Consider the following 27,909-nt stretch of genomic DNA (forward strand, 5'->3'; position numbering starts at 1 on the left):
TTTGATTTTCCCAACAAATTTTTCCTGAGAGAGGAAGAGAGAGGCACAGGCAATCAGATATTGTCTTTATTTCTACTTCACAGATGAGAAACTTCTTTGAGCACTAACGTGACCTCCACAAGGTCAAAATACTCTGAAGCAACAAAGCAGGGACTTGAATTCAGGCCTCCTTTTCCCAGTATTCTGCACTGCCATCCTGCCCATCCTAGAATCATCTCATAAAGTAGCCTGAGGCTCTTTCACGAAAAGGCTCAGATGAAAGAAACATCATATAAATTATGTGTGAAATAGTTGATTACTATGTGTCATCGACACATTCGATGTTTTAGAGGCTAATACATGATACTTCCAGGAGGTGTCTAGATCAGCAAAGATTATACAAATGTAGATATTCCAGTGTTTTATTGGGTCAACTGCAGCTTTACTTCCTCTTCCATTAAGCAGCTATTTGTCAGGGGTTATACGTGAAGGATTAGGAATACAAAATTGACGGCGCCATCCTCTGTGCCTTTTAGAAGTCAAGTAGATAAAAGGGAGAGGCTGCCCTGCAGATGTGCGATGAGAACACAGGGGAAGGAAAAACTATACCCATGACTGTCTCGTTAGGGTGGGAGACAGTGAGAGAAATCACACTTGGTTCCAGTCATTCAGGAGCTTACAGTCTAACAGAGACTGATGAACACAGCAAAACACACAGCACTAGATATAAATGCCACAAAAGAGGTATTAAGTACTATAGGGATTCAGAGGACATAAACTGCACTTCCAAATTATGATGACCTCAGAAATGTTTAAAACAGATGAAATATGAATGGGCCTTCAGAAAACTGTTACATCTTAGCAGAACAGAAGGAAGGGGCTACTAACACCAGCTGCCTGCTCCCTGTAGAGAGACATCCTGAGAAACTCTGGGTTCCATATGGGTCTGTCACAGCCATCTAGCTGAGGACAGGGGTCCTGCTGGACCCCTCTGAGCTTTCTCTCAGTCACAAGGTCATAAAGGCATCTCATAAAACAGACAGACAAAACTGATAAAAGACAACCAAGACACTCACCTTACTAGGACCTGAGCCATTATGTTAAAAATATGAATTATTTGTACTTCCAAGATTTCTCTCTAAATAGCCTTCGTGTCCACGGATGGAAAGATCACAACGTAAAGAACAAATATCCTACTCTGCAAAATTGTCAGTTATATCCTCACAAATCATTCCAAACAGACCCATTTTGTTTTAAAGGAGAAGCAAGTTGCGAATGTATCACCTAAAAGCATGCTAATAGCTTCAAAGGGATATATGGGCTTCACTAATTTTCCCAGTTCCAGCAAAACTGGAGCTAGCATATGTGCTCAACTAAAAATCACCCCAGATTATAAAAGAAGCTTGAGAGATCATCTTCATTTTATAGATACTGAGGCTCTGGGAGATTAAAAGACTTCCTCAAGGCCACACACTAATTTAAGACACAGCAATTAAGTAAGACTCAAAGAGAGATTCTAAATGGATTCTTGATTACCACACAGCCTGACCTAGCAAATGAATCTCAAAATCCTGTATGACTGTGTTTTTTACCAAAACTAAAAACAAACAAAAAACCTGTATGAATGTTTCTGGTTTATAATGATGCTGTTTTAAACACTGTTTGAAATTTTATCAAGATTTGTACACTCTACTTAGTAGAATAAGTCAACTTTGATTGCATTCTTTTAAACACTTTCAGTCAAAGAAAACTAGAAACCAGCTCCACAGGCAAATTATGTGGCATATCACTTGTGAATCTGTGAGCCTTCACATAACTGAATGCGCCAGTTCAGAGGCACTTCCCACTGACCAGCTGGTTCCTGCCTTGGGGAGCAGTGTGGGAAGGAGGGAGAAAGTCCAGGGACTAACAGTCTCCTCGGCTTCTAGGAGCGCTCAGCCATGTGGTAGTGCCTTATCAGAGACAACAGGGCCTGTGTCAATCCTGGTACAAAACGTTTTATAGAGTCAAGTTTTCTAAAGTATGCTTGATAGCATTTAGGTATCCTTGAGTTTATTCCTCCTTCAGAAGAAAAGTACATCAAGTGCTCCTTAATTTCCGATCAATCCATTTCCTAAATTTGCTGCATTAGCCTCAACTAAATCCTATACTGGCTTAGGTGAGCCAGAGGTGGTCAAAATAAACTTTTTCAACTTCTAATTCTTATAAACATGTCTCCTGGTATTTTCACCGCAATGCTAGATCAGTAGTTAACTTTTCTGTCACAACACTCTCTAATGTGTATTCCACCACATGCATATGGGATATCTCTCTTTTGGAATGTTCCTATCAAGCTACAGATAATTTTCACTACACGTTCCCTTCTAACGTAACAGGAATAGGTAGTCACACTTTCCTAGTTGTAAACCAGCTGAACTGAGCCTCTGATTAAGACAGCTATTCTTCAAATCCCACACTCTTTCACATACGTTCCAGAATGTGTAGGTTAAAACTGATGGACCCTACATGAGGGATGGACCCAGAGGTCAAATGCGGTACCCCTCTGCTCCCCAACAGTTGTAAAGTTTTACTGGATCACAGTGACACCCATGTCTACAGACTGGCTATGGCTGCTTCCTGAGTAGTTGCCAGGGAGGTATTTTGGGCCCCCAAACCTAGAACATTTACTAACACCTTACAGAAAAAGTTTGCTGACCTCTGGTATATACTAATCACATGAAACAAAAGAATTTGGGGGAGGTTTTCAAAAACACTTGTATTAAAAATAAATTCATTCATTTAATAAGCATATACTGAGCACCTTTGGAGACCGTTCTAGGTGCTCGAGACCCATCAATGAACCAGAAAGATGTGGCCCTCATCTTCATGGAGATCATATTCTATTGAGAGGAGAAAAACATAAGTACTCTAATTTCAGATAGATAAAACAGGATATTTAGAGAGTGGCCAAGGATTCTGAAGAGGCAGTGATTCCTTAGAAGATGCAAAGTCATGAAGATGACAGCTGAGAATATGCCTTTGGAACTCATATTTGAATGGTGAGAAGAAGCCAGCCATGCAAAATCTAAAGAAAGACTGTCCCAGGCAGGGAGAACAGCAAAGGCTGGAGGGGAGGAAATGCGAAGCCACTTGACAAACAAAAAGGTGGCTGATGTGCCTGCAGCACGATGGACAAGAGGAAGAGGCACAAGGCGACGACAAAGGGCTCAGCAGGGACCAGACTTTGTGTGATGAGTAATGAGCAGAATCATGATTCTAAGAAATTTCCGTCTTCAGGTCCTTAGCTACTAAAAAACACGACTAGATAGAAAACTAATCATAGTGAAAGCATTGCTTTGGCAATTCCATTTTGCCGCAACTTCTTTCTTTCGACCTGCTGAAAATTACCTGAAGCTTCAAATGCCTAGAAGCTCAAGAAAGAACACTTTGTTAAGAGAGTTTCTGCTAAGGACATGATTACCCACTCCCTGCAAAAAAACTGACTGCCTTCCTCCTTGTACAGACCGTTTTATGTCATTTCAAATGGGACTTTTTTTTTTTAAGAAAGGGAATTTCCCACTATTAAGCATAATTAAGCCTATTTTCCTAAGTCTACCAGGCTGTTCATTGGAAGAAGTGAGTTCTGCTTCTTTGTCACCTCTGCATACCAGCTGTGCACATGTCCCAACAGAAATCTTTCAAAGCAGTTAGCTGGTTTGGACAAAATGCGGTATTCCTCGAAAGCCTGCAAAGATGTACCATATGGCTTGGTCCACCATCTCCAAACTAAATGGAGGGCTGTTTCAAGGGTAGAGAGCTTCAATATGTTGGTGAACAGCTACCAAATCAGTCTCCTTTGTCAATGCCCTTTTCCCTCCAATATTTCAGACAATTTACGAATCTGAAAAGACAACTTTCTACTTTTAGATCCAAGAATAAAAGAAATCAAGAGTATTCAGAAGAAACGCCAAGTCAGAGGTGCTCTGATAAAACCATGACTGAGTGAACAATGTAAATTTATGAAGAATGAGTAGTTATGAAATATTCTAGCGATATGACATTCAACTGGCTTTCCTAAGACGTGACAATGCACAGATCTGCAGCACAGATCTGCAGAACAAGCTTTCTTCATGCTGAACGCTGTGAGGTGACAGGTATGGATGTTCATGAGCACAGCTGAACAGGCTATGGAAGAACAATGGGAAAAAGTATGCAGGAGCGTGAACCTTCCTGAAGCACTGCTGGAGAAAAGCCAGTGCACAACTTCCCAAAGGAATTAACTTGCAAACAGTTTCCTCCCCTGTAAAGTGGGGATAAAACAATACTAACCCTCAGGCTGGTGGAGACTTTACCAAGTGCTCAATAAACAGTATATTTATCAAATGAGCCAATTACTTCACATGCCTTACCTCAATGAACCCTCATTAAGCCCGGATGTTGGTACTACTGTGCCACACTTACAACTGATTAAAAACAAAGGCTCAGAAGGGTCACATAAGTTGCCCAAAGATACTCAGCTAGTACATGGTAGCGCCTAGATTCAAAGCTGGCTGGCTCCAAAGTCGGTGCTCTTAAACACAAGTTGCATATTGGTGGTTCATTCAAACACTTTCGTAGACCCACTCAGTGTTGACTAATAATATAGTAAAAGCTAGTGTTTGTTAAGCACTTAACTACCATATACAGGTCAGGCACTGAGTTCTTCTAATGGACTTTCTCATCAAGTTCTAACCATAAGCCTATAATGAGGTTTTTATTATTGGCATTGTTTTTCAGTGAGGATCTGGGGCTCAAGGATTAAGTATAACTGTCCAAGGTCACACAGCTAACAAATGGCACAGCTGAGATTTGAACCCTGGCTATCTGGCTCCAGAGCCAAACTCTTAATCATTAGACCAAACAGCCTCCTTTAAAAATAATGTTTTTAGGGGGCTTCCCTGGTGGCACAGTGGTTGAGAGTCCGCCTGCCGATGCAGGGGACACGGGTTCGTGCCCCAGTCTGGGAAGATCCCACATGCCACGGAGCGGCTGGGCCCGTGAGCCGTGGCCGCTGAGCCTGCGCATCTGGAGCCTGTGCTCCGCAACGGGAGAGGCCACAACAGTGAGAGGCCCACGTACCGCAAAAAAAAAAAAAAAAAAAAAAAGTTTTTAAATGTAGTTTGGGGCTTCCCTGGTGGCGCAGGTGTTAAGAATCCGCCTGCCAATGCAGGGGACACGGGTTCGAGCCCTGGTCAGGGAAAATCCCACATGCTGCGGAGCAACTAAGCCCGTGCGCCACAACTACTGAGCCTGCGCTCTAGAGCCCGAGAGCCACAACTACTGAAGCCTGCACGCCTAGAGCCCGTGCTCTGCAACAAGAGAAGCCACCGCAATGAGAAGCCCGTGCACCACAACGAAGAGTAGCCCCCACTCGCCACCACCAGAGAAAAGGTCGCGCCCAGCAACGAAGACCCAATGCAGCCAAAAATCAAATAAATTAAATAAATTTATTTTAAAAACTGTGGTTTTATTAATTGTCAAAGAGTTGGGCATTCTATTAACATAGGGCTTTCATTCCCAAGCAGCAGCAATTTGATGCACAAGTTTGCCAAGGTCCCACCACTCCCTACTCCTTCTCCAACACCAAAGCCAGGAGTCAGTTGCCGTTTTTCATCATTATCACTTGCACTTAATTGGGTGGATGGTAAAGTAATTCCTGCACTTGCATTTCTATCAAAAATGGGAAAACACGACAGTGTGTCACATGTCTGAAGAAAACTGGGAGACGAGTGGAAATGAATATTCTTGTGTGTTTAATATGCAAAATGAATAACTGCTTTCCTTCCCATGCTGAGTTACATTACCCACCTGCTAAAACATTTGAATTTAATCCGTTTTAACCTCTACATCACTGTAAGCAGCAAAAGACATGCTGACAGCAAGTATACAGTTGCTCAACAGAGAAAACTTTTAATTCTGACAACAGGATGATGAAAGGAGTCCCACGTGCCATGGAACAATGTTTCTTAAATTCAAATGGTCAATTTAATTAATATCTTTTTTGTTTTTTAAGTGTTTAATTTGCTTGGATAGCAAGAAACCCAGGCCGAGGAAGAGGCCCGATGGTATCCTGTGGAACACTACTGCCTCCCTGGGTAAGGGGACCCCTGTTTTTAAGAAAACGCCTCTAAGTGTCCCTGTACACCACACCACCACCATCACCATTGCCCTGCTTGCTCAGCTGCAATGTTTGCTTCCAGTTACACCAGTCTCTGTGCTACCCTAGTCACACTTCCAGTTGGCAAAGGCTCCGTGAGTCAAGTTCCACTATGGCCACCTGTGGGGACCTATTTGTAAGGAATCGGCAAAAGGCTCACCCAGATACCCACTGTTTCATAGAGAAACAATGGACTTGTCATGTGGTTTGCTTCATCTGCATCACAGCTGAAATTCCAGTTGTAAGGGAAAGAGAGCTAACGACAGGCCTTGAATTTAAAATCAACTAAGGTTTACACCGGTAAGTTGACAGTGCTATCACTGTTCCATTATTTCAAACATTCTACTCTTAAAACGGGTTTTGAGGGCTTCCCAGGTGGCGCAGTGGTTGAGAGTCTGCCTGCCAATGCAGGGGACACGGGTTCGTGCCCCGGTCCGGGAAGATCCCACATGCCGCGGAGCCTGCGCGTCCGGAGCCTGTGCTCCGCAACAGGAGAGGCCACAACAGTGAGAGGCCCACGTACCGCAAAAAAAAAAAAAAAAAAAACGGGTTTTGTGGGGAGAAACTTATTTGGCATTCATTGCAACCCAGTGAACTATTTATAGGCAGGAAAATAGCCCTGGCCACCCATCAGGATGGAAACACCATCTAGAGCCATGGCTTCCCTGAAGAGCCTCTGACAGCTTGCTAAGAACAGAAGCCGACCCACAGGGTGGGGAAGCCTCATTCCTTTGAATTTCAACTAAGAGGTATATCAGGCAGGTTTTATACAACCTATTTACTTTTACCAAGTTGTTAGAACTTAGGACTACACTGTTGACCACCTGTTACACAGTACATGAATGGAGAAATATTTCAACTGTATTTACTTCAAAATTGAGAGCAGAATGAATATACAAAGGGCCAGGACAAATTACAAGTAAATCTGGGTCTTCCTTTTAATCTTATTTGTATATTTTAAATCTTGGTTTTTCTCTCTCTTTAAGAACCATGTGAAGTGAATTTCTAAATCAAACTCAACAAAAAAAAAAAACAAACACTAAATGATACACTGGTGTCAGGAAGATCTCCTCCAAACGTAATGGAAACCAAACTACAAAAAGCATCCCCTGCTCAGTGAAAACCAGGAGTGTCTTTGGCAAACATGCTAAATCAATACCTTCCACTGATGTGTAACGTTGTGCAAAATGACACACACAGAGGAAACACCCACAGAGGACATCTTCCAAATTAGCCCACTAAACTCAGCTTCTTAGTTTCAATACTTGCTGGCTAATCAGAGCTACAAATATATATTCAGTCAAATCCTCATAAAAAAGGAATTCGTTAGACTACTTCTCTAACATTTCCTAAATATATAACTTAAAAAAAATCAATTGAAAATTAAGGTGTTTGAGAACTCAGGGGGAAAAAAAATGGAGAGCATTCGTTCTACCAAGGGAGGGTCACTGGAGAAATAAATTACTTGAAACCAGAGGTAAATCTGAAAAAAGTAACCTTTTGATCTGCAACACTTGGGGGAAGCGTGGAAGGAAGAGGTAGGCAAGGAAGACACACGGCTTATTCAGATTACAGACTGACATGTACAGTGCGTGCTGGCTTCCAGGTGGTTCTGCGCAAAGAGAAGAATAAGGAAAAGCCATCAAGCACAGTACACATAAATATGACCCCGGCCCTGGGGAAAAAAATTTGCGTAATGAAGCCCAAATATAGGAGTGCAAGCTAAAAATAACCCTTCTGCTTCTACAGCGTTATTTCCCTTTTACCATCCGTTCAAAATGTGTGGGAAGACAAAACAGTTTAAGTTAAGTGAATTTCCAGATATCATCAAATCAAGTGATGCTCTAAACCATTTTCAACCAATAGTAAAAATGCAATTTCTCCTTCCTTTAGTTTTCTCTTCCAAGTGGGGGGAAAGGGAGGGGGACAAAGAACGATGCTGGGCAAGAATATCATTTCTAAATTCTATGAGAGGCTGATATTATCTCTAGGTAAAATATCTTAATATCCAACTTATGTCATGGGAAACCATTAGCTCCTTGGAATTGTGTCAGTGAGAACCACTGTAATTATTTTTTTTCCATAAAGAATGATGAATAGAGGATGCCAGAATGTCGACACTGTAACTACATTTTCCTATCATGCCACAAATTTAAAAGATTTCAGTATCACTGGTAGGGCGTTTTCCGTCCCTTAAGATTAAAAAAAGAAAGAAGAATATGGTAAGAAAGGCCAAAATATGTTGTAATTCCAGCACTTCTTCAAAAAATATTTAAAGGGTATCTACTAGAACCAGGTTCTATGCTCCGTGCTGCCCCCAGTTGAGGTAACAGCCTTACTTCTTTTCTCCCCACTATTTAAAATTATATAACTACAATGGTAAAGCAAAAAAGAAAAAACAAAATAAGGGAGTACCAAAGGATCCCACTACACTATAAAAGAGTGCCTGCCTTTGGAGAGGTAAGGACCACCCATTCCATAGTCCTGGGTGTACACTGCGGTGCCCAGCAGTGAAGATCCTTCCCTCTTTAATCTTTCTCAACTTCTACTTCCCTTGTTAAGAAAAGGGGAAGGGAGGTTTAACCCAGGCTGGCAGATACATGGAGCGAGCATGTTAAGTTGGACCCTAATTTCAGAGAACTGAGAACCTGCTGAAATCTACTGTTACTTTTGCCTGTCTAGCACACCGGTTTGATAGGGAGTGACCCACCCTTGCTCCTTACACTCTTGGTGTCTCGTCCCCACCCCTCCAATCCTGCCAAAAATGTGCCAGTGCTGAGCAAAGACCTAAAATAGGACAAGTAGACTTTCTCCCTGGAATTCTAAATCTCCAGAGCCACCTGTGCTTTCCAGCTTGCATTAGGGCTACCCCATATTCTTCTGGCAAATTCTTTTTTTTTTTTGGCTTAAGTTTAATTTCTTTTGCTTGCAATCAAAATAATTCTGATGCATCAACTAAAGGAAAAAGAACAAAGAAATAGCCACTTTGGTGCTACTTGGTGCCTTCTCTATGATCTTACAGAGGTGCAAACCAAGTCAGCCCAGAGAACAGCACACAAGGAAGTAGACATCAGTTCAATCCCCCCTCTACTTGGTTGAATGTTCCAGGGAACAGTCTACCACCAAATAAAAATGTCCTGCACTCCATTCTCAAACTACTTGAAAATAATAAGAGGTACCAAGTTGACCTTTCAAATGCAAAAAAAAAAAAATCATCCTCAGGCAACAAAAATATATTTTGGCATATATTCCATTAGATTCCTTGCAGTTGTTCTTAGGTGCCCCAATGTCATAAGGCTTGAGTTTCTTGACACATAAATAAGATGATTCAATGAGTATAAATATCAACGCACAGATACACATGAGTAATGTATTACTCTTTTAGTAGCAAGGTCTTACATTTCATAGTACTGTGCAAAATGCTTCCATGTACTCTTTCTCCTTTGATCTTCACAAGCCCCCTCTAAGTAGACAGGGAAACCAGGCATCATAATACTCATTTGATCAAAAGAGAAATTAGAGCAAAACTCCCCAGACTCAGAGCTAGTAGTGGCAAAGCCGACCCAAGGATAGGCTCAGATCAAGATGTCTGCCCAACACACCCAGCATTCTACTGCATCCAGAATCCTAGAGCTGTATTCTATTTAGTTCCAGGGGTCCTCACTGCCTAATGGAATAAATGGGGCTATACGCATCTGTGGAATAAGGTGCAGGGAGGAAGCAAAGGCAAAGAACGGAGCCCAAGTCCTATTTTGTGTTAGAGGAAAAAACATTGTTTCATCAGTGTTGCCTCACTAACCACATTCATTTTCTGGCTTCATCAAGAGAGCTATTAATTATCACTAACAGATTCATAGTAAGTATTATTGGAAGCAAGAATGAGTGTGGTTCAAGAGGAAACCATGTAATAAACTAGTTCATCGTTCAAAACTAGGCAAGCTTATTTTCAATAGAGAATATTCAATTTTAGCACCTTTAAATGTAGACAAAAATTAAAACAAAGGAAAAACCATATTGAGCACGTCTGCTCTAGAGTTAATCAATCAGCCAATTATAGTTTAAGTACTATAGGTTAAGTACTTCAGGTTAAATATAGTGATAAAGTAAAATACATTGCTTTTGCCTTTCAAGAGCTTACGATTTAGTTACGTTCCATAACATTTAAAGGACAGAGACACCGATTCTCTGACTTCCATGAATCTCTTCCTCAGATCATTCTATCTCCTGCCAGAAGCTTCTGGTAAAACAAAATCTCAGGAGGAGAGCCCTTGAAACTTTGGTCAAATGCTTAAAATCAAGAAATTAAGTGAAGACAATACTTTTCCTTGTGGTTCAGTGATTGACAATGGAAGCCATTCTGGAAAATCCATAGCAGGAACCACTCTTGGGTCCAAACACAATCTATGGCTAACACCCAGACAAGGCAAGTGTACACATTTGGAGCAAGATGTTAGACCATAGTTAAGAATGAGTAAAGGCATGGCTAAATGCAGTACCACAGTCCCTGGGGCAAAGGAGTGGGCACCAAAGGAATACTAGAAAGGCAGGATCCTGAGAACAAGAAGCCAGAGTAAGTAAGGACAGGATGAATCAGAATGCATTACAGCCAAGTTCATCGTCAAACCAAGCCTTATATGTTTATATGTTCACAAACATATAAAAGATATTGGCACTAAGTCTTAGGTAGATCTAAGATCCAGTTCTGGCAAGCAGAAATTCTAATTTCCTAGACGTTAGTCTGAGTTTTACTCTTGGAGGAAAGAGTATTATATGATAGTCTGCATACAAACTTACTGTGGACTGAAAAGAAGCCAACAGCCAACCTTCTGTGACAATGGATATGTTCTATCTCTGCAACGTCCAACAGAGTAGTCACTAGCCACACGTGGCTAACGAGGGTTTGAAATGTGGCTACTGTAACTGTGTTCTTTTCAATGTTGGCATTTGGTAGCAATGGTGCCCAAATCAAAATTATAACTAAATTCCTCTCCAAACTTAGGCCAAGTGTGTGATGCTGAAGAGGAACTTAACACACTCCACTACCACCCCTATCACCAGCCTATCTTCAGAAACTTTGTAGGTGAGGTTGTGGGAGTTTGGTGTTTTGTTTTGTTTTCGGTTGTTTTTGCTTTTAAATGATCTTTTCTGTAGGCTGGAAAAACTTACTCCATAGCACTTAGCCAGCTCGTGGCATAGCCCCTGGGGAGACCGCCGGCATGCTGTGGGAGCATCCTGGTCCTTGTTCTATCCTGTCTTCTGGGACAAGTTCTGTAGTTCTGAAAGAACTACAGAAGTGGCTTCACATTTTCTCCTTCGTGAAGGATCACTCATTCTGTTCTTTTGTTATGTTTCACACCTGCTTATCAATAGCCACATACAGCTGGTCACTACTTTACTGGACAGCACAGGACATGTTTATTTAGAAGAATCGGATCGCAGACTTCCACTCATAACTACAGTTATAAGCCACACTGATACAGTCAGAAGGCCATCAAAGGTGAAAATGTCACAAAGAGATAAAAGGACGATGTTCTGTGGATAAGCTGTAATGCAGATAAATCCACTCGCACTACTGAAGATGAAGGTAGCTATATGAAGTGCTATGGTGACTGATGGTTGATCGATCCCTACTGCCTTAGAAATCGGTCAAACACATTTCCAGGGAGCTGGTCCTGAGGCCTGGCATGTCACACAGGCTGCCTCTCTGGGTCCACTGTGGTCAGTAACAAAAAAGGCACATATACAGATTAGGAAGAGCCAGTTTTCCACCCCCTACCTGCATGAGGCAGCCTTTTTTTAGACACTTCTCTTTCTCCCAAGACCAAGTCAAACACAATGTCAGATGAACTAATGTATATCACAGATCTGTTTTAAAAAAATTTTAACTGCTGGAAACTCCTATCTGAGGGAGTTTGGGAAGGCATTATAAACTCTGAATCCAGTCAAAGCATTGGCTGGGCCAAAAACAAGTCAAAACAATATATATGTATTGTATATAAACTCAATTTTTTATAGCTCCAATTGAAGTCATTAAGCCAGATACATTAATTACTACAGAAATTACACAATGGGCTAGCCAAAAGAAAATACATCAACTGTTACTCTAACATTAAAGTATTCTAATGCTTCATGGAGATGTGAAGTTGACCCCTGAAATGGATGTACTTAAAAAATTTTTTTGGCCTAATCTATGACATATAGGCTTAATAAAATGGGTAGACATTTGCATGGTTGTAATAGACAGCTGTCCAAAAACCACATACCCACACTTACACATATACATTCATACCCCCAACATCATTTTAATGGAAGCAAGATATTGATTTGACAGAGGTAATATAGGATGTTGGAAGAATGTGCCTGAGATGGACAGTTTTTAATGGAAAGGAGAAAGGAACATGGGGTCCTCTCCTGATTTGGGCAAGGCATTTCAGGGAAGGACTCTGGGAAGTCAAAGTAGGTATGGCTCGAGAGTGCTCAAGGAGGAGACTGCCAGCTAAAACAGGCCTGGAGAGGCCCTAGGGACAAACACTCACCTTCTAGACACTACCTGTGTGTAGTGAGCCCCACCCAAAAGGAGAGTGACAGAGGCGCACAATGAGTGTGTTCATGAAAATCTGTAGGGAATCTACCCTTGCAACTATCATTCATAAAGTTCTGCTCTGCAAGAAGATAAACGGCAGGGGAGGGGGGTAGCCATTATTTGTCCCAGCCTGGGGCCCCCCTCTAGCTTCTAGCTTTGCAGTTACTTGAATTAAAAAAATATAACCTTCTCTGGGAAAAAAAAAGGTGGGGGGGGGGGAACCGGAGAAAGGTGGTCATAAGAGGCGAGTCTTTGTTACAGTTTGGTTTCAGCAGCCAAAATTGCTTACTGCCAATATATGACCAAAAGTAACCAAGATAGTGGGAGTTCTCAGATCTACATACCAGAACTAAGAAACAACATTTCTTGTTGTTCCCTTCCCTGCCTACTCCCGAAGTCGGCCAGACAGGGCAAAGGAGCTGGGATCTTGTCTTTGGCTGGTGTCCTGGGCCATTTTCAAGATCTCTGGATTTGCCTGCTCACTGCCCTGGTGGAGTATGAAAGGCCTTGTTACCCTTAGCTCGGACAGGGCAAATGCAAACACCACTGCCTGGTGCAGGCCTGTAACAACAGAGAGGCTATAGCCTGCAGAAATCCCGGTCCGGGGTAGGCCTGCCAACAGCCCGAGCCAGCTGACCAGCATCCAGTCATCGCTTCTTTTCCAAATACCAACTCAAGAAACCTTGATTCAGTCCTTGTGTTACACGCGGTGGAGAACAGCACAGAGGAAAGCACCAAGAGAATGATTTTAGAGAAACTAGTCTGGGCATAGACCAAGTACATGTTCCCATGGAATTGTTAATAACTCAGGGGTCCTTTATGTTTGTTTGAACCTTCCATGTCTAGCTGAGGAAAAGACGTATTTCTTTTCTCTCTTCAGGGAGAATAAAAAGCAGGACAGTAAAATTCCTGGTAATGTCATATCCAGTCAAACAGGAAGGTTTATAGGCTAGGGGCTGAAAGGCTTCCAGAACTACATTCAGCCTATCTGAAAATAATTTATTTCATTTTCATTTGTTTCATTTCCTCCAAAGTTACCATTCAGCTCCCTACTCTTACACCCACCAAGACAAGAGGAAACATTTAATAAACACAACAAAAACAAAGTGTTTAAGAAACACCTGAGCTGTGGAAAACTGGAACCTTCATTCACTGCTGGTAGGAATATAAAGTGGCACAGCCCCTTTGGAAGACACTCTGGCAGTTCCTCAAAATGTTAAGCACAGAGTCTCCGTACGACCTAGCAATTTCATATTTAGGTATTTACCCAAGAGAACTGAAAACATATGTTCACACGAAAACTTATACATGAATGCTGACAGAAGCATTGTTCATAATAACCACAGAATGGAAATAGCCTAAATGTCCATGGATATACAAATGTGGTGTAGCCATAACATGGAATATTATTTGGCAATAAAAAAGAATTAAGGCCTGATATATGCTATGACATGGATGAAGTCTTGAAAACATTATACTAAATGAAAGAAGCCAGTCACACAAGACCACATATTTTATGACCCCATTTATATTAAATGTCCAGAAGAGGCCAATGCATAGAGACAGAAAGCAGATTAATGGTTGCCTGGGATGAAGATGGGGGTGGGGGAAGGAAAGGTACACAGATGACTGCTAATGCCTATGGAGTTCCTTTCTGGAGAGTTGAAAATGTTCTGGGATTAGATTGTGGTGATGGTTACACAACTCTGTGGATAAACAATGAACTGTGAAAAAAACGAATTAACTGTACTCTAAAATAGGTGATTTATATATGTGAAATATATCCCAGTAAAGCTGAGGAAAGAAGGAGGGAGGAAGGGAAGGAGGGAAGGAAGGAAAGAAGGAAGGGAGGAAGGAGGGAGGGAGGAAGGGAGGGAAGAAGGAAGGAATGAAAGATAACAGATCTGAAGTGAAGTGTCTCACCCGGAATGGTAATTCTTCTCAGGGTATTTTTCTTTTAACTTTTCAATCTTGCCATAACCTTAGACGCATAAGAAACTGGAAACAAAAAAAGAAGAAGAAGGAGAGAAAAGTCCCCTGCTTCCCCCATTGGTAATACCTTACATAACTATGATACATTATCAAACCCAGGAAATTGATATGGACACATTACAGTTAACTCGACTACAGATTTACCCAGATTTCTAGGGATGCCTTTAAGAAACAGTTTCTGGATAATAATCGTTCAGGTTACATTCCTACTCTTTTTACCTGAAACAGCAGTCACTCTAGATGTGATTACAGCAAATTAATCAATAATTTCAGTGACACAGATATGATTGGTGGACATTTTAACACCTCCGAGATCCGAATTTGCCTTGAGAAGAAAATGAAGTTACGATTAATGAACCATTTCCACCAAAGCACATTAACTTTGTATATACTTTGAGGGCCCTTCAAACTCATCATGTTACTCACCACGCTCTCCCCAACCCCCCACAAGGGAATCTGGTGAGCCTCTAGTGCACTGGTGATGAGCTATGGTAACTAAAGCTCTCATACAGTCTTCCCTTAGGTGGGCGATGAACTTGCAGTAAGCCATCCTAACTTATTCTGAAAGAAAACAGACTTGTTAAAGGGCTGACGGATGAGAGGGAAATATCTCCTGTTAACGACAACAGATAGGGCTTCCCTGGTGGTGCAGTGGTTAAGAATCCGCCTGCCAATGCAGGAGACACGGGTTCAAGCCCTGGTAAGGGAAGACCCCACATGCCGCGGAGCAACTAAGCCCGTGAGCCACAACTACTGAGCCTGCACTCTACAGCCCGCGTGCCACAACTACTGAAGCCCGTGTGCCTAGAGCCAGTGCTCTGCAACAAGAGAAGCCACCATAATGAGAAGCCCACGCACTGCAATGAAGAGTAGCCCCTGCTCACCGCAACTACAGAAAAGCCCACGTTCAGCAATGAAGACCCAATGCAGCCAAAAATTAATTAATTAATTAATTTTAAAAAATCAGAGCGGAAACCAAAATTAAAAAACAAGAAGACAACAGATAGTTTCAGTTTTCCAACGTAAGACTGTCTGACAGTTTTTTTTTTTCTTTCCTCCTTTTATTTCCTAATTCTGGACACTTCTACTTTAAGTAAAAAGTGAACTGGTCCAGAGCAAGTCACTTCAGTTTCTCAGCATCAGGCCTGTTAAAACATATGGGAAAGGAGCAGGTTGAAACTGTTGACTGAAGTGAAATGGCTGGCTTTGCCAGTTACCAGAGAAGCACCTCTGCTCGGGAGATGACCTTCCAAGGAAGGCAAGGAAGCAAAAGCAGTCTGTCAAGGGTCTGTGGGAGCAGCCAACCCAGATGAATCTGAACGGAAACACTTAACACCCCACACCCAGGCATTGTGCTGGGATCACTACAGCACCCTCTGCAAACTGTCACCAGACACTTATTCCAGCTATTCTGGATCACCTACAGCCTCAAATGTGTAAGGTAAACTGAGGTAAGCAAGTCCTAAACTCACACTGAGCTTTAGAGGGACATTTGGCTTCAGACTAACATCCCAGGCAAAAAAAAAAAAAAAAAAAGGTAGCCCAGACCAGGTATGTTAAGTACCATATTTGGCTGATATCTTGAAGTCATGTTGATTTAATAATGATAATAGGTGACCAATGCAGAGAAATGAGCTCCAAGGTTGTCCTCTGATAGACAGCAAAATCTAGGAAAGAGATCAGAGATTCTGCTGAGACAATGGTTAAAATCAGGACAAGGTAAAGCACGCCACAAACACAGCGTGGGGAGAAGGCACCACACAGCACAGGAAGAAGAGAAAGAAAACTGTCTTCTGCCCAAAGCATCACTCGTTACTGTTTTAAAATAAAATTAAGTTAAAAAGAAAAAGCCTCACCATCCCTCCACCCACCCCAAACAGTAAAAGAAGCCCACACCCAAACAAGACAAATATTTACAAATATGTACACCGTATAACCTTTTATTCAAGGGTAGAAATAGATTTGAGTTCCCTGGTATTACAATGTGAACAATTTTTCTTTCCATATAAGTATCTGCTGAACTCAGAGCTGGTGGTGGTATCAGCTTACATCCTCCACTGTCCTATGAATAGCAGCTCGGGTAAGGGGATGAAGAGTGGCCTGCAAGTTGCACAACAGTGGTTCTTATCTTGGCTCCAGTGTTAACTAATAGGGTAACCTCAAAACACTGTGTATAAAATGGGCAGGTAGGATTATCGGTGGTTTTCAATTTTAAAAATCTGTGAAACCCTTTATCTAAATGAAACCTCATGGAGAATCGCAGTATATAGAAGAGTTTGAAGTAGACTGGCTGGTTAAACCTGGAAGGGCTGTGGGACAAGGGGGGCTCCCCTTGAGGCACCTCCTGGAATTGGGACTCCACAGCACACAGAATGGAAACCACTGATGAGGTCCCTTAAAACAAAAATTCAATCCTACGTAAACTAAAACCAAGAAAAAAAAGACAAAGTAATATAGAATAATGATTTCTAATACTTGACTCGGTGGCTGGGGGTTGGGGATGGGGTGGGGGAGGGGGAGGGGGCTGGAAGTATTACAAGAGTCTTTCATTCAGAAGCATGTAAATGTTTCATATGTATGTATGCCCACTTCTCCAAATGAATTTATATACTGTGATTAATAAAACTGAAATTCATTGAAAGTGTTACTGAATTCAGAGTCATCTATAATACAGAATCTATAATTTTTTTTTAATTAAAAAGGAACCATCACGTTGGGAACCACTGCTAAAAAGGAGGCAACAATATTCCACTTGAATTAAACAATATAAGTAAACTTCCTTAAAAAAAACTTAGAGTGGCCTTTTATATTTTAATGACTCTACTATCCACAATGTCAAACTAGTTAGAATTCCTTGTCTGTTAGCTGTGGCTACTAGAATGTTGCTTTGAGATGGATTCTGAAGCCATGTCCAGGCTGGGTAGGAAAAGAAATGTCCCATTAGGTAAGCATTAGATAAACACTGTCTGCCATGACTGTGGAGGGATAGGAGGTAGGGGAAGGGACATGTGTATCTGACATCCAGGGCTGTGTCAGATAATCATCTAGGATGTGATGGTAGTGGAGACCTGAGTTATAACTCTGATTCTGTCATTACACTAAACTTATTACTAGGCAAATTACTCGTTCCAGTAATTTTGCCAGATCTAAAAAGGAGTCATCCTGACTTCTGATGCAGAACTCTTAGGGTCAACTCAGACAGTGAATGTTACACCCCTTTAAAAGCCACTAGGGACAAAACTGTCACAGAACTCGTGAGCTAATCCAAACCTCACATTTTACACGTGAGGAAATTGAAACCCAAGAAACTGTGGGCCAAAATGACACAGTAGACAGCAGGCTAAAGCATCCACATTTCCCCGCTGGAGAGTTTTCTACAATGTGAGCCATAATATACGGTTTGAAACTTTGACTTAATTACTTGTATTAGTTCTCCTTGGGACAATTGATAATTTAAAGGCTTTCTGTCTGATATTACTTTTAAAAATTCTCACTTCAAAAAAGTTCACGCCTCTCAACTAGATGATTGTACTAAATAAATTATAGCATTATTGCTATAATATGGACATATACTTTGTCACTTTTAAGCCTAGGTATTAAAACTGTTTCTTCAAAAGAACAAAACAAGATAAATAATACATTTGAAAATCTCAATAAACACAAACCAAATAACAGTTGAGAATTAATGATGTTATATCTTACAAACCGTCAACGCTTTACCCACTTAGGCCAAGTCCCTTTAAAAAATAAAACCTACATAAAGAAAGTTACAAAATGTGAGTCCTTCAATCATATAATCCACCCAAAACTTTTTTTTTAATTATTATTTATTTATTATTTATTTTTGGCTGTGTTGGGTCTTCGTTTCTGTGCGAGGGCTTTCTCTAGTTGCGGCAAGCAGGGGCCACTCTTCTTTGCGATGCGCAGGCCTCTCACTATCGCGGCCTCTATTGTTGCGGAGCACAGGCTCCAGACGCGCAGCCTCAGTAGTTGTGGCTCACGGGCCTAGTTGCTCCGCAGCATGTGGGATCTTCCCAGACCAGGGTTCGAACCCGTGTCCCCTGCATTGGCAGGCAGATTCTCAACCACTGCGCCACCAGGGAAGCCCCCACCCAAAACTTTTATAAGAAGAATTAACAGGGAATGGCTAATCAGAAAATGACAGAGCAGTCTTTTATATATATATATTTTAAACTAAATTTATTTACTTATTTATTTTTATTTTTGGCTGCGTTGGGTCTTTGTTGCTACACATGGGCTTTCTCTAGTTGCGGCGAGTGGGGGCTACTCTTCGTGGACGTGCGCGGGCTTCTCACTGGGTGGCTTCTCTTGTTGCAGAGCACGGGCTCTGGCGCATGGGCTCTAGGCGCACAGGCTTCAGTAGTTGTAGCACTCGGGCTCAGTAGTTGTGGCTCGTGGGCTCTAGAACGCAGGCCCAGTAGTTGTGGCACACAGGTTTAGTTGCTCCGCAGCATGTGGGATCTTCCTGGAGCAGGGCTTGAACCCGTGTCCCCTGCATTGGCAGGTGGATTCTTAACCACTGCACCACCACGGAAGCCCTATATTTTTAAACATTAACTATCGATAGAAAAGTATGTTTGAATAATTTTAACCTAGGATTTTATCGGCCACAGAATAAAAGATTTTATAAACTCTATTCTGTTTCATATTAAAGATATTTCACAAGATTTTGCCATTGCAAATCAATAAAACATGATAGAAAATTAAGACAAAACATCTCATAGTCCATTTTACATTAGAGGTGTCATTTGTCCACAGAATGTGCAAGTGAAGGGTCTGATTCTTTACTTAGAAAGGCTTTGGTACTTTTGGAAATTCTGTTCCATCAGTCAATTTATAATGAATCAAAACACTTGTGATCTGAATGGTGCCTAGGAACTAACTAATGAGCTGGGGAGAAATAGCCTTTTCTAGGCTAGGACGTCATGAATTGATGTTTCAAGGAGGAGAATGCAAAAGTGATCTTCTCCCCTAGATCTTAGTCCTTACTCCAGAGAATCCTTTCATAATAACCTCTATACCACTGGGTCAAACCATGTTTCCCAAACAAACACACAGGGACTACCTGCCAACACTTGCCTTATCAGAAAGCTCCATAGAATGTGTTGTGCATTTTGTTCGTTTGTTACTTCTTGAACAAAGATGGACAGCCACAGTGCCTCAAAGCAGAGTTCCAGAAAAAATATGTCAACAGAACCATAATAATTCTGAATAGGTGGTCTTCTCTAAAATGTGCTGGGATGTACTAGGAAACACAGCGTTACATTCTATCACGGGTTACCATAACTATCTAAAATTAGTTTCAAAACACAAACCTCTCTCTCAATGCTTGGAAGAGAATTTTTTTTTTCTGTTTAAATTAAAACAAACCTAACGTGCTTAAATGTAGGAGAAAAGCCACATTCCCACAATACTGATTTATGATATATCGACATGAAGACAATCAGACTGTGATGAGTACAGCATTATTGTAACATTAGGTGCTGTACAGGCAATGCCTTAAATATTTTAGCTAAGCAGCTGAGTATCTGTTTTGCGACACCATATATAAACAAAAAGAACTGGGTATAACATTTCTTTAATCGCATAAACCATTCTAATGTAAACTTCTGCCTCCCTCCTCATAATATTTGGATTATTTCATTGTTCTACCTCCTATTCTTCCAAACATCTTCAGTCCAATGGAAAAACTACATATCATCTCCCTTGTTCTCTCTGCCTTCAGAAAAGCCTTCTGTATTAGTCTCACTATCAGCAGAAAAACCACTTACAGTGAGAAACCACTGAGCCAAACTCCAGGAACTGCAAATTGGCCACAAAATGGCAGGAGTTGACCTAAGGTTTCCCTTCAGATAATGAGGAAAGGGCTTGTTAACATAATTAATTATGCAAATCTGTAGCCAGAGACAGTTAATCACAGAGAAATACTTCAGGTCACTTTAAAATGCGCCTTGAGATCTCTTAAGTTTTCTGCTAAGGGGTTCCATGATTATTTATACATTTGTGTAGTCCTTGTGGCTTCATATTTGCATTGCTAATTAATCTCTTTTATGATCTCTTCAAAACACTGGGATTTAAATAGAAAATGGGCAAATAGACCATTTGAGAAAGGAAAAACACAAATGGCCTAGAGAAAAAAGTTCTGTTTAACAAATTTTTTAACTACAAATTAAAATACAATATGATAGCATTTGTCAGTTGTTACAGATAATTGTAAGATAATGATATTCACAGCATAGACATGAAATGAAAGACACTTTAATATCTTGATTCAGCATCAACCGGCAAAACCTTTCTTGAGGACAATTTGGCGGTACTTAATAAAAAACTTTAAAATTATATACCTTTTGACCCATTTATTTCATTTCTAAGAAATATATCCTAAGAAAATAATCTGAAAAAGAAAAAAAAGTTCATAATAGTTTTTAATGGGAAGACATTAGGAAAATGATAACCCTATACTGCACATAAAATGGATATAAATGCTGTCATCTAAGAAGTTTACTGAAAATTTTAATAACCTCACACCCATTAGGACAGCGATTCAAAAAAGAAACAAAACAGAAAATAAATATTGCAAGGATGTGCACTTTTGTTGGTGGGAATGTAAAATGGTAGAGCTGCTAGGGAAGAGAGAACTACCATATGATTCAGGCCCTGGGTATATCCCACCTCTGGGTATATATCCAAAAAAATTGAAACATGGTCTCAAAGTGATATTTTCACACCCATGGTCATAGCAGCATTATTAACAATAGCCAAAAGTTGGAAGCAATAAATAAATGTTTCAATTCTGATTTCCAATATGATTTGTATATTAAACAAATTTCGTTGGAGTCTTCAATATTATTATTAATAGGGTCAAAATGTCCTGAAATGGAAAAGTTTGAGAATGTGCTGGGCCAGACTATTTCACAACTCTGTAGGGGTAGGAATTAACTTGTAAAAAAACACACAGTAATGTAATGGCTTTTATCTATAAGGAAGCAAATGGATTTTGTCTGGCAGAGATAAAATTGATTTATGTAAATGTATGAAAGAAAATATTACATTGTATAGCCCTTTAGGATATTAATCAGTTTTGTATCCACTAGCAAATTTATTCCAGCATTTCTGATTGTGGCTGTTTGGATGGATTGATAGACAGACAGACAGACATATATATGCTCTTCAAATTCTCATTTGAACTGGTCTTGACAGCTTACTGATTCCTTCACTAATTAATAAGTTAAATAAAAATTGTTGACATGTTTATTTTATAATTGTGAGAATCTTACTTTTTAAACTCTTTGAAAATTATTCTTTTAACATTAACTATCTACAAACACATCAGTTTCTGCATTACAGGCCATAAGACTAACCAAACCAGAGAGTTTAATAATTAATAACCTTCTAAAACAGAAAGCACCAGGCCCAGATGGGTTCACTGGTAAATTCTACCAAATATTTAAGGAAAAAATTATACCAGTTCTCTACAATCTCTTTCAGAGGATATAAGCAGAGGGAATACTTCCTAACTCTTTTTATGAGACCAGCATTACACTAATAGCAAAACCAAAGATATTTAAAAAAAGATAACTACAGACCAATATTGCTCATGAACATAAATGCAAAAATCCTCAACAAAATATTAGCAGACTGAATCCAACATGCATAAAGAATTATACACCAAAAGGAAGTGGGATTTATCCCAGGTAAGCAAATCACATGATAATATCAATAGATGCAGGAAAAGTATTTGACAAAATTCAACACTCATGCATGATAAAAACTTGCAGTGAACGAGGGATAGGAGAACTTTCTCAACTTGGTAAAAACTACCTACAAAAAAACAGTCTGCAACATATAAGGTTAATAATAAAAGTAAATTGCTTTCCTATATACCAAAAATGAAGGAGTGGAAAGTGAAATTAAAAACAACACTATTTACATTAGCATCCCAAAAATGAAATACTTAGGTATTCATGTACAAAAAATGTACAAGATCTATATGGGGAAACTACAAAACTCTAGTGAATGAAATGAGAGAAGAATTAAATAAATGGAGAGATACTCCATGTTCATGGATAACACTCAATATTGTCAAGATGTCAGTTCTTCCCAACTTGCCACACCCATTTGTTTACATATTGTCTGTGGCTGCTTTTCCTACAATGATAGAGTTGAATAGTTGACAGGGTCAGCATGGCCTACAAAGCCTAAAGTATTTACTATCTGGCCTTTTACAGAAAAATTTTGTATGCCCCATTCTAAGTTATGCTCTTAATTAAGCTTTTACTTTTCTCAACCAAATACTATTTTTCCTCCAAAATAAAATTTAAACTAGACAGCCTCTTCTACTTTCCTTCAATGGCAGTCTTATAAAATTGTTCTCTTAAAACAATATTGTTACATGTTTTTAAATAGAATATTCCAATGGTTAGGATTTAAAATATACATCACCTTCTTTGAGGCCAAAGGACTTGTCTTTGGAGAGCCTACAGATATGAAATAACTAGCAAAGTCCTATTAAAGAAAAGCAGTTATTTCATGATCTTCACAATTTAAAAATCTGGTTATTCAATTAAGAAAATGGGAATACGAACATACATATCAATAATTACCTTAAATGTAAATGGACTAAATGCTCCCACCAAAAGACACAGATTGGCTGAATGGATACAAAAACAAGACCCATATATTTGCTGTCTACAAGAGACCACTTCAGACATAGAGACACATATAGACTGAAAGTAAGGGGATGGAAAAAGATATGTCATGCAAATGGAAACCACAAGAAAGCTGGAGTAGCAATTCTCATATCAGACAAACTAGACTTTAAAATAAAGACTATTAGAAGAGACAAAGAAGGACACTACATAATGATCAAGGGATCGATCCAAGGAGAAGATATATAACAATTGTAAATATTTATGCACCCAACATTGGAGCACCTCAATACATAAGGCAAATACTAACAGCCATAAAAGGGGAAATCGACAGTAACACATTCATAGTAGGGGACTTTAACACCCCACTTTCACCAATAGACAGATCATCCAAAATGAAAATAAATAAGGAAACACAAGCTTTAAATGATACATTAAACAAGATGGGCTTAATTGATATTTATAGGACATTCCATCCCAAAATAACAGAATACACATTTTTCTCAACTGCTCATGGAACATTCTCCAGGATAGATCATATCTTGGGTCACAAATCAAGCCTTGGTAAATTTAAGAAAATTGAAATTGTATCAAATATCTTTTCTGACCACAACGCTATGAGACTAGATATCAATTACAGGAAAAGATCTGTAAAAAATACAAACACATGGAGGCTAAACAATAAAATACTTAATAACCAAGTGATCACCGAAGAAATCAAAGAGGAAATCAAAAAATACCTAGAAACAAATGACAATGGAGACACAACGACCCAAAATCTATGGGATGCAGCAAAAGCAGTTCTAAGAGGGAAGTTTATAGCAATACAATCCTACCTTAAGAAACAGGAAACATCTCGAATAAACAACCTAACCTTGCACCTCAAGTAATTAGAGAAAGAAGAACAAAAAAACCCCAAAGTTAGCAGAAGGAAAGAAATCATAAAAATCAGATCAGAAACAAACGAAAAAGAAATGAAGGAAACGATAGCAAAGATCAATAAAACTAAAAGGTGGTTCTTTGAGAAGATAAGCAAAATTGATAAACCATTAGCCAGACTCATCAAGATAAAAAGGGAGAAGACTCAAATCAATAGAATTAGAAATGAAAAAGGAGAAGTAACAACTGACACTGCAGAAATACAAAAGATCATGAGCAATTACTACAAGCAACTCTATGCCAATAAAATGGACAACCTGGAAGAAATGGACAAATTCTTAGAAATGCACAACCTGCCAAGACTGAATCAGGAAGAAACAGAAAATATGAACAGACCAATCACAAGCACTGAAATTGAAACTGTGATTAAAAATCTTCCAACAAACAAAAGCCCAGAACCAGATGGCTTCACAGGCGAATTCTATCATTTAGAGAAGAGCTAACACCTATCCTTCTCAAATTCTTCCAAAATATAGCAGAGGGAGGAACACTCCCAAACTCATTCTACGAGGCCACCGTCACCCTGATACCAAAACCAGACAAGGATGTCACAAAGAAAGAAAACTACGGGCCAATATCACTGATGAACACAGATGCAAAAATCCTCAACAAAATACTAGCAAACAGAATCCAACAGCACATTAAACGGATCATACACCATGATCAAGTGGGGTTTATCCCAGGAATGCAAGGATTCTTCAATATACGCAAATCAATCAACGTGATACACCATATTAAAAAATTGAAGGAGAAAAACCATATGATCATCTCAACAGATGCAGAGAAAGCTTTCGACAAAATTCAACACCCACTTATGATAAAAACCCTCCAGAAAGTAGACATAGAGGGAACTTTCCTCAACATAATAAAGGCCATATATGACAAACCCACAGCCAACGTCATCCTCAATGGTGAAAAACTGAAAGCATTTCCACTAAGATCAGGAACAAGACAAGGTTGCCCACTCTCACCACTCTTATTCAACATAGTTTTGGAAGTTTTAGCCACAGCAACCAGAGAAGGAAAAGAAAGAAAAGGAATCCAAATCGGAAAAGAAGTAAAGCTGTCACTGTTTGCAGATGACATGATACTATACATAGAGAATCCTAAAGATGCTACCAGAAAACTACTAGAGCTAATCAATGAATTTGGTAAAGTAGCAGGATACAAAATTAATGCACAGAAATCTCTGGCATTCCTATACACTAAGGATGAAAAATCGGAAAGTGAAATCAAGAAAACACTCCCATTTACCATTGCAACAAAAAGAATAAAATATCTAGGAATAAACCTACCTAAGGAGACAAAGACCTGTATGCAGAAAATTATAAGATACTGATGAAAGAAATTAAAGATGATACAAATAGATGGAGAGATATACCATGTTCTTGGATTGGAAGAATCAACATTGTGAAAATGACTCTACTACCCAAAGCAATCTACAGATTCAATGCAATCCCTATCAAACTACCACTGGCATTTTTCACAGAACTAGAACAAAAAATTTCACAATTTGTATGGAAACACCAAAGACCCCGAATAGCCAAAGCAATCTTGAGAACGAAAAACGGAGCTGGAGGAGTCAGGCTCCCTACTTCAGACTATACTACAAAGCTACAGTAATCAAGACAGTATCGTACTGGCACAAAAACAGAAAGATAGATCAATGGAACAGGATAGAAAGCCCAGAGATAAACCCATGCACATATGGTCACCTTATCTTTGATAATGGAGGCAGGAATGTACAGTGGAGAAAAGACAGCCTCTTCAATAAGTGGTGCTGGGAAAACTGGACAGGTACATGTAAAAGTATGAGATTAGATCACTCCCTAACACCATACACAAAAATAAGCTCAGGGCTTCCCTGGTGGCGCAGTGGTTGAGAGTCCGCCTGCCTATGCAGGGGACACGGGTTCGTGCCCCGGTCTGGGAAGATCCCACATGCCGTGGAGCATCTGGGCCCATGAGCCATGGCCGCTGAGCCTGTGTGTCCAGAGCCTGTGCTCCACAACGGGAGAGGCCACAACAGTGAGAGAGGCCCACGTACAGCAAAAAAAAAAAAAAAAAAAAAAAAGCTCAAAATGGATTAAAGACCTAAATGTAAGGCCAGAAACTACCAAACTCTTAGAGGATAACATAGGCAGAACACTCTATGACATACATCACAGCAAGATCCTTTTTGACCCACCTCCAAGAGAAATGGAAATAAAAGCAAAAATAAACAAATGGGACCTAATGAAACTTAAAAGCTTTTGCACAGCAAAGGAAACCATAAACAAGATGAAAAGACAACCCTCAGAATGGGAGAAAATATTTGCAAATGAAGCAACTGACAAAGGATTAATCTCCAAAATTTATAAGCAGCTCATGCAGCTCAATAACAAAAAAACAAACAACCCAATCCAAAAATGGGCAGAAGACCTAAATAGATATTTCTCCAAAGAAGATATACAGACTGCCAACAAACACATGAAAGAATGCTCATCATCATTAATCATTAGAGAAATGCAAATCAAAACTACAATGAGATATCATCTCACACCAGTCAGAACGGCCATCATCAAAAAATCTAGAAACAATAAATGCTGGAGAGGGCGTGGAGTAAAGGGAACCCTCTTGCACTGTTGGTGGGAATGTAAATTGATACAGCCACTGTGGAGAACAGTATGGCGGTTCCTTAAAAAACTACAAATAGAACTACCATATGACCCAGCAATCCCACTACTGGGCATATACCCTGAGAAAACCATAATTCAAAAAGAGTCATGTACCAAAATGTTCATTGCAGCTCTATTTTCAATAGCCCAGAGATGGAAACAACCTAAGTGTCCATCATTGGATGAATGGATAAAGAAGATGTGGCATATATATACAATGGAATATTACTCAGCCATAAAAAGAAATGAAATTGAGCTATTTGTAATGAGGTGGATAGACCTAGAGTCTGTCATACAGAGTGAAGTAAGTCAGAAAGAGAAAGACAAATACGGTATGCTAACACATATATATGGAATTTAAGAAAAAAAATGTCATGAAGAACCTAGGGGTTAGACAGGAATAAAGACTTGAGGATATGGGGAGGGGAAAGGTAAGCTGTGACAAAGTGAGAGAGAGGCATGGACATGTATACACTACCAAATGTAAGGTAGATAGCTAGTGGGAAGCAGCCGCATAGCACAGGGAGATCAGCTCGGTGCTTTGTGACCGCCTGGAGGGGTGGGATAGGGAGGGTGGGAGGGAGGGAGACGCAAGAGGGAAGGGATATGGGAACATATGTATATGTATAACTGATTCACTTTGTTATAAAGTAGAAACTAACACACCATTGTAAAGCAATTATACTCCAATAAAGATGTAAAAATAATAATAATAAAATAAATAAAAAAATAAAAATCTGGTTATTTTCCAAAACTAACACTGAAATACCTTCCTCCTCAAAAAAAATTTTTTTTTCCTTTTATGGAAGCTAAAACTCTACTTAACAAAAACACTTAGGCTGAAGGACTAAACAAATCCAAGTATCACTTAATGAATCTGTATATGGTATATTTTTCACAAGAATTTAAACTGCA

General features: G+C 39.8%; 1 protein-coding gene across 2 annotated transcripts in view; it reads right to left on the reverse strand.

Moving 5' to 3' along the window:
- Positions 1-27,909, reverse strand: part of DAAM1 (dishevelled associated activator of morphogenesis 1) — a 179,173-nt gene that overhangs the window by 137,367 nt on the left and 13,897 nt on the right. Inside the window, exons 1-2 of one of the 2 annotated variants that reach the window (XM_082647225.1) lie at positions 16,667-16,696; positions 16,294-16,396 (exon numbers count right to left, since the gene is read on the reverse strand). The exons of the other annotated variant lie outside the window; for it this stretch is intronic. Coding sequence (XP_082503351.1) covers positions 16,294-16,320 — 27 coding nt within the window. The 5' untranslated portion in view covers positions 16,321-16,396; positions 16,667-16,696. Of the gene's footprint in view, positions 1-16,293; positions 16,397-16,666; positions 16,697-27,909 lie in introns of those variants that run through there. 2 annotated transcript variants of the gene reach the window in all.

The sequence above is a fragment of the Grampus griseus genome (genome assembly GCF_964374135.1).
Source record: "Grampus griseus genome assembly, chromosome: 2".
Lineage (NCBI taxonomy): Eukaryota > Metazoa > Chordata > Mammalia > Artiodactyla > Delphinidae > Grampus > Grampus griseus.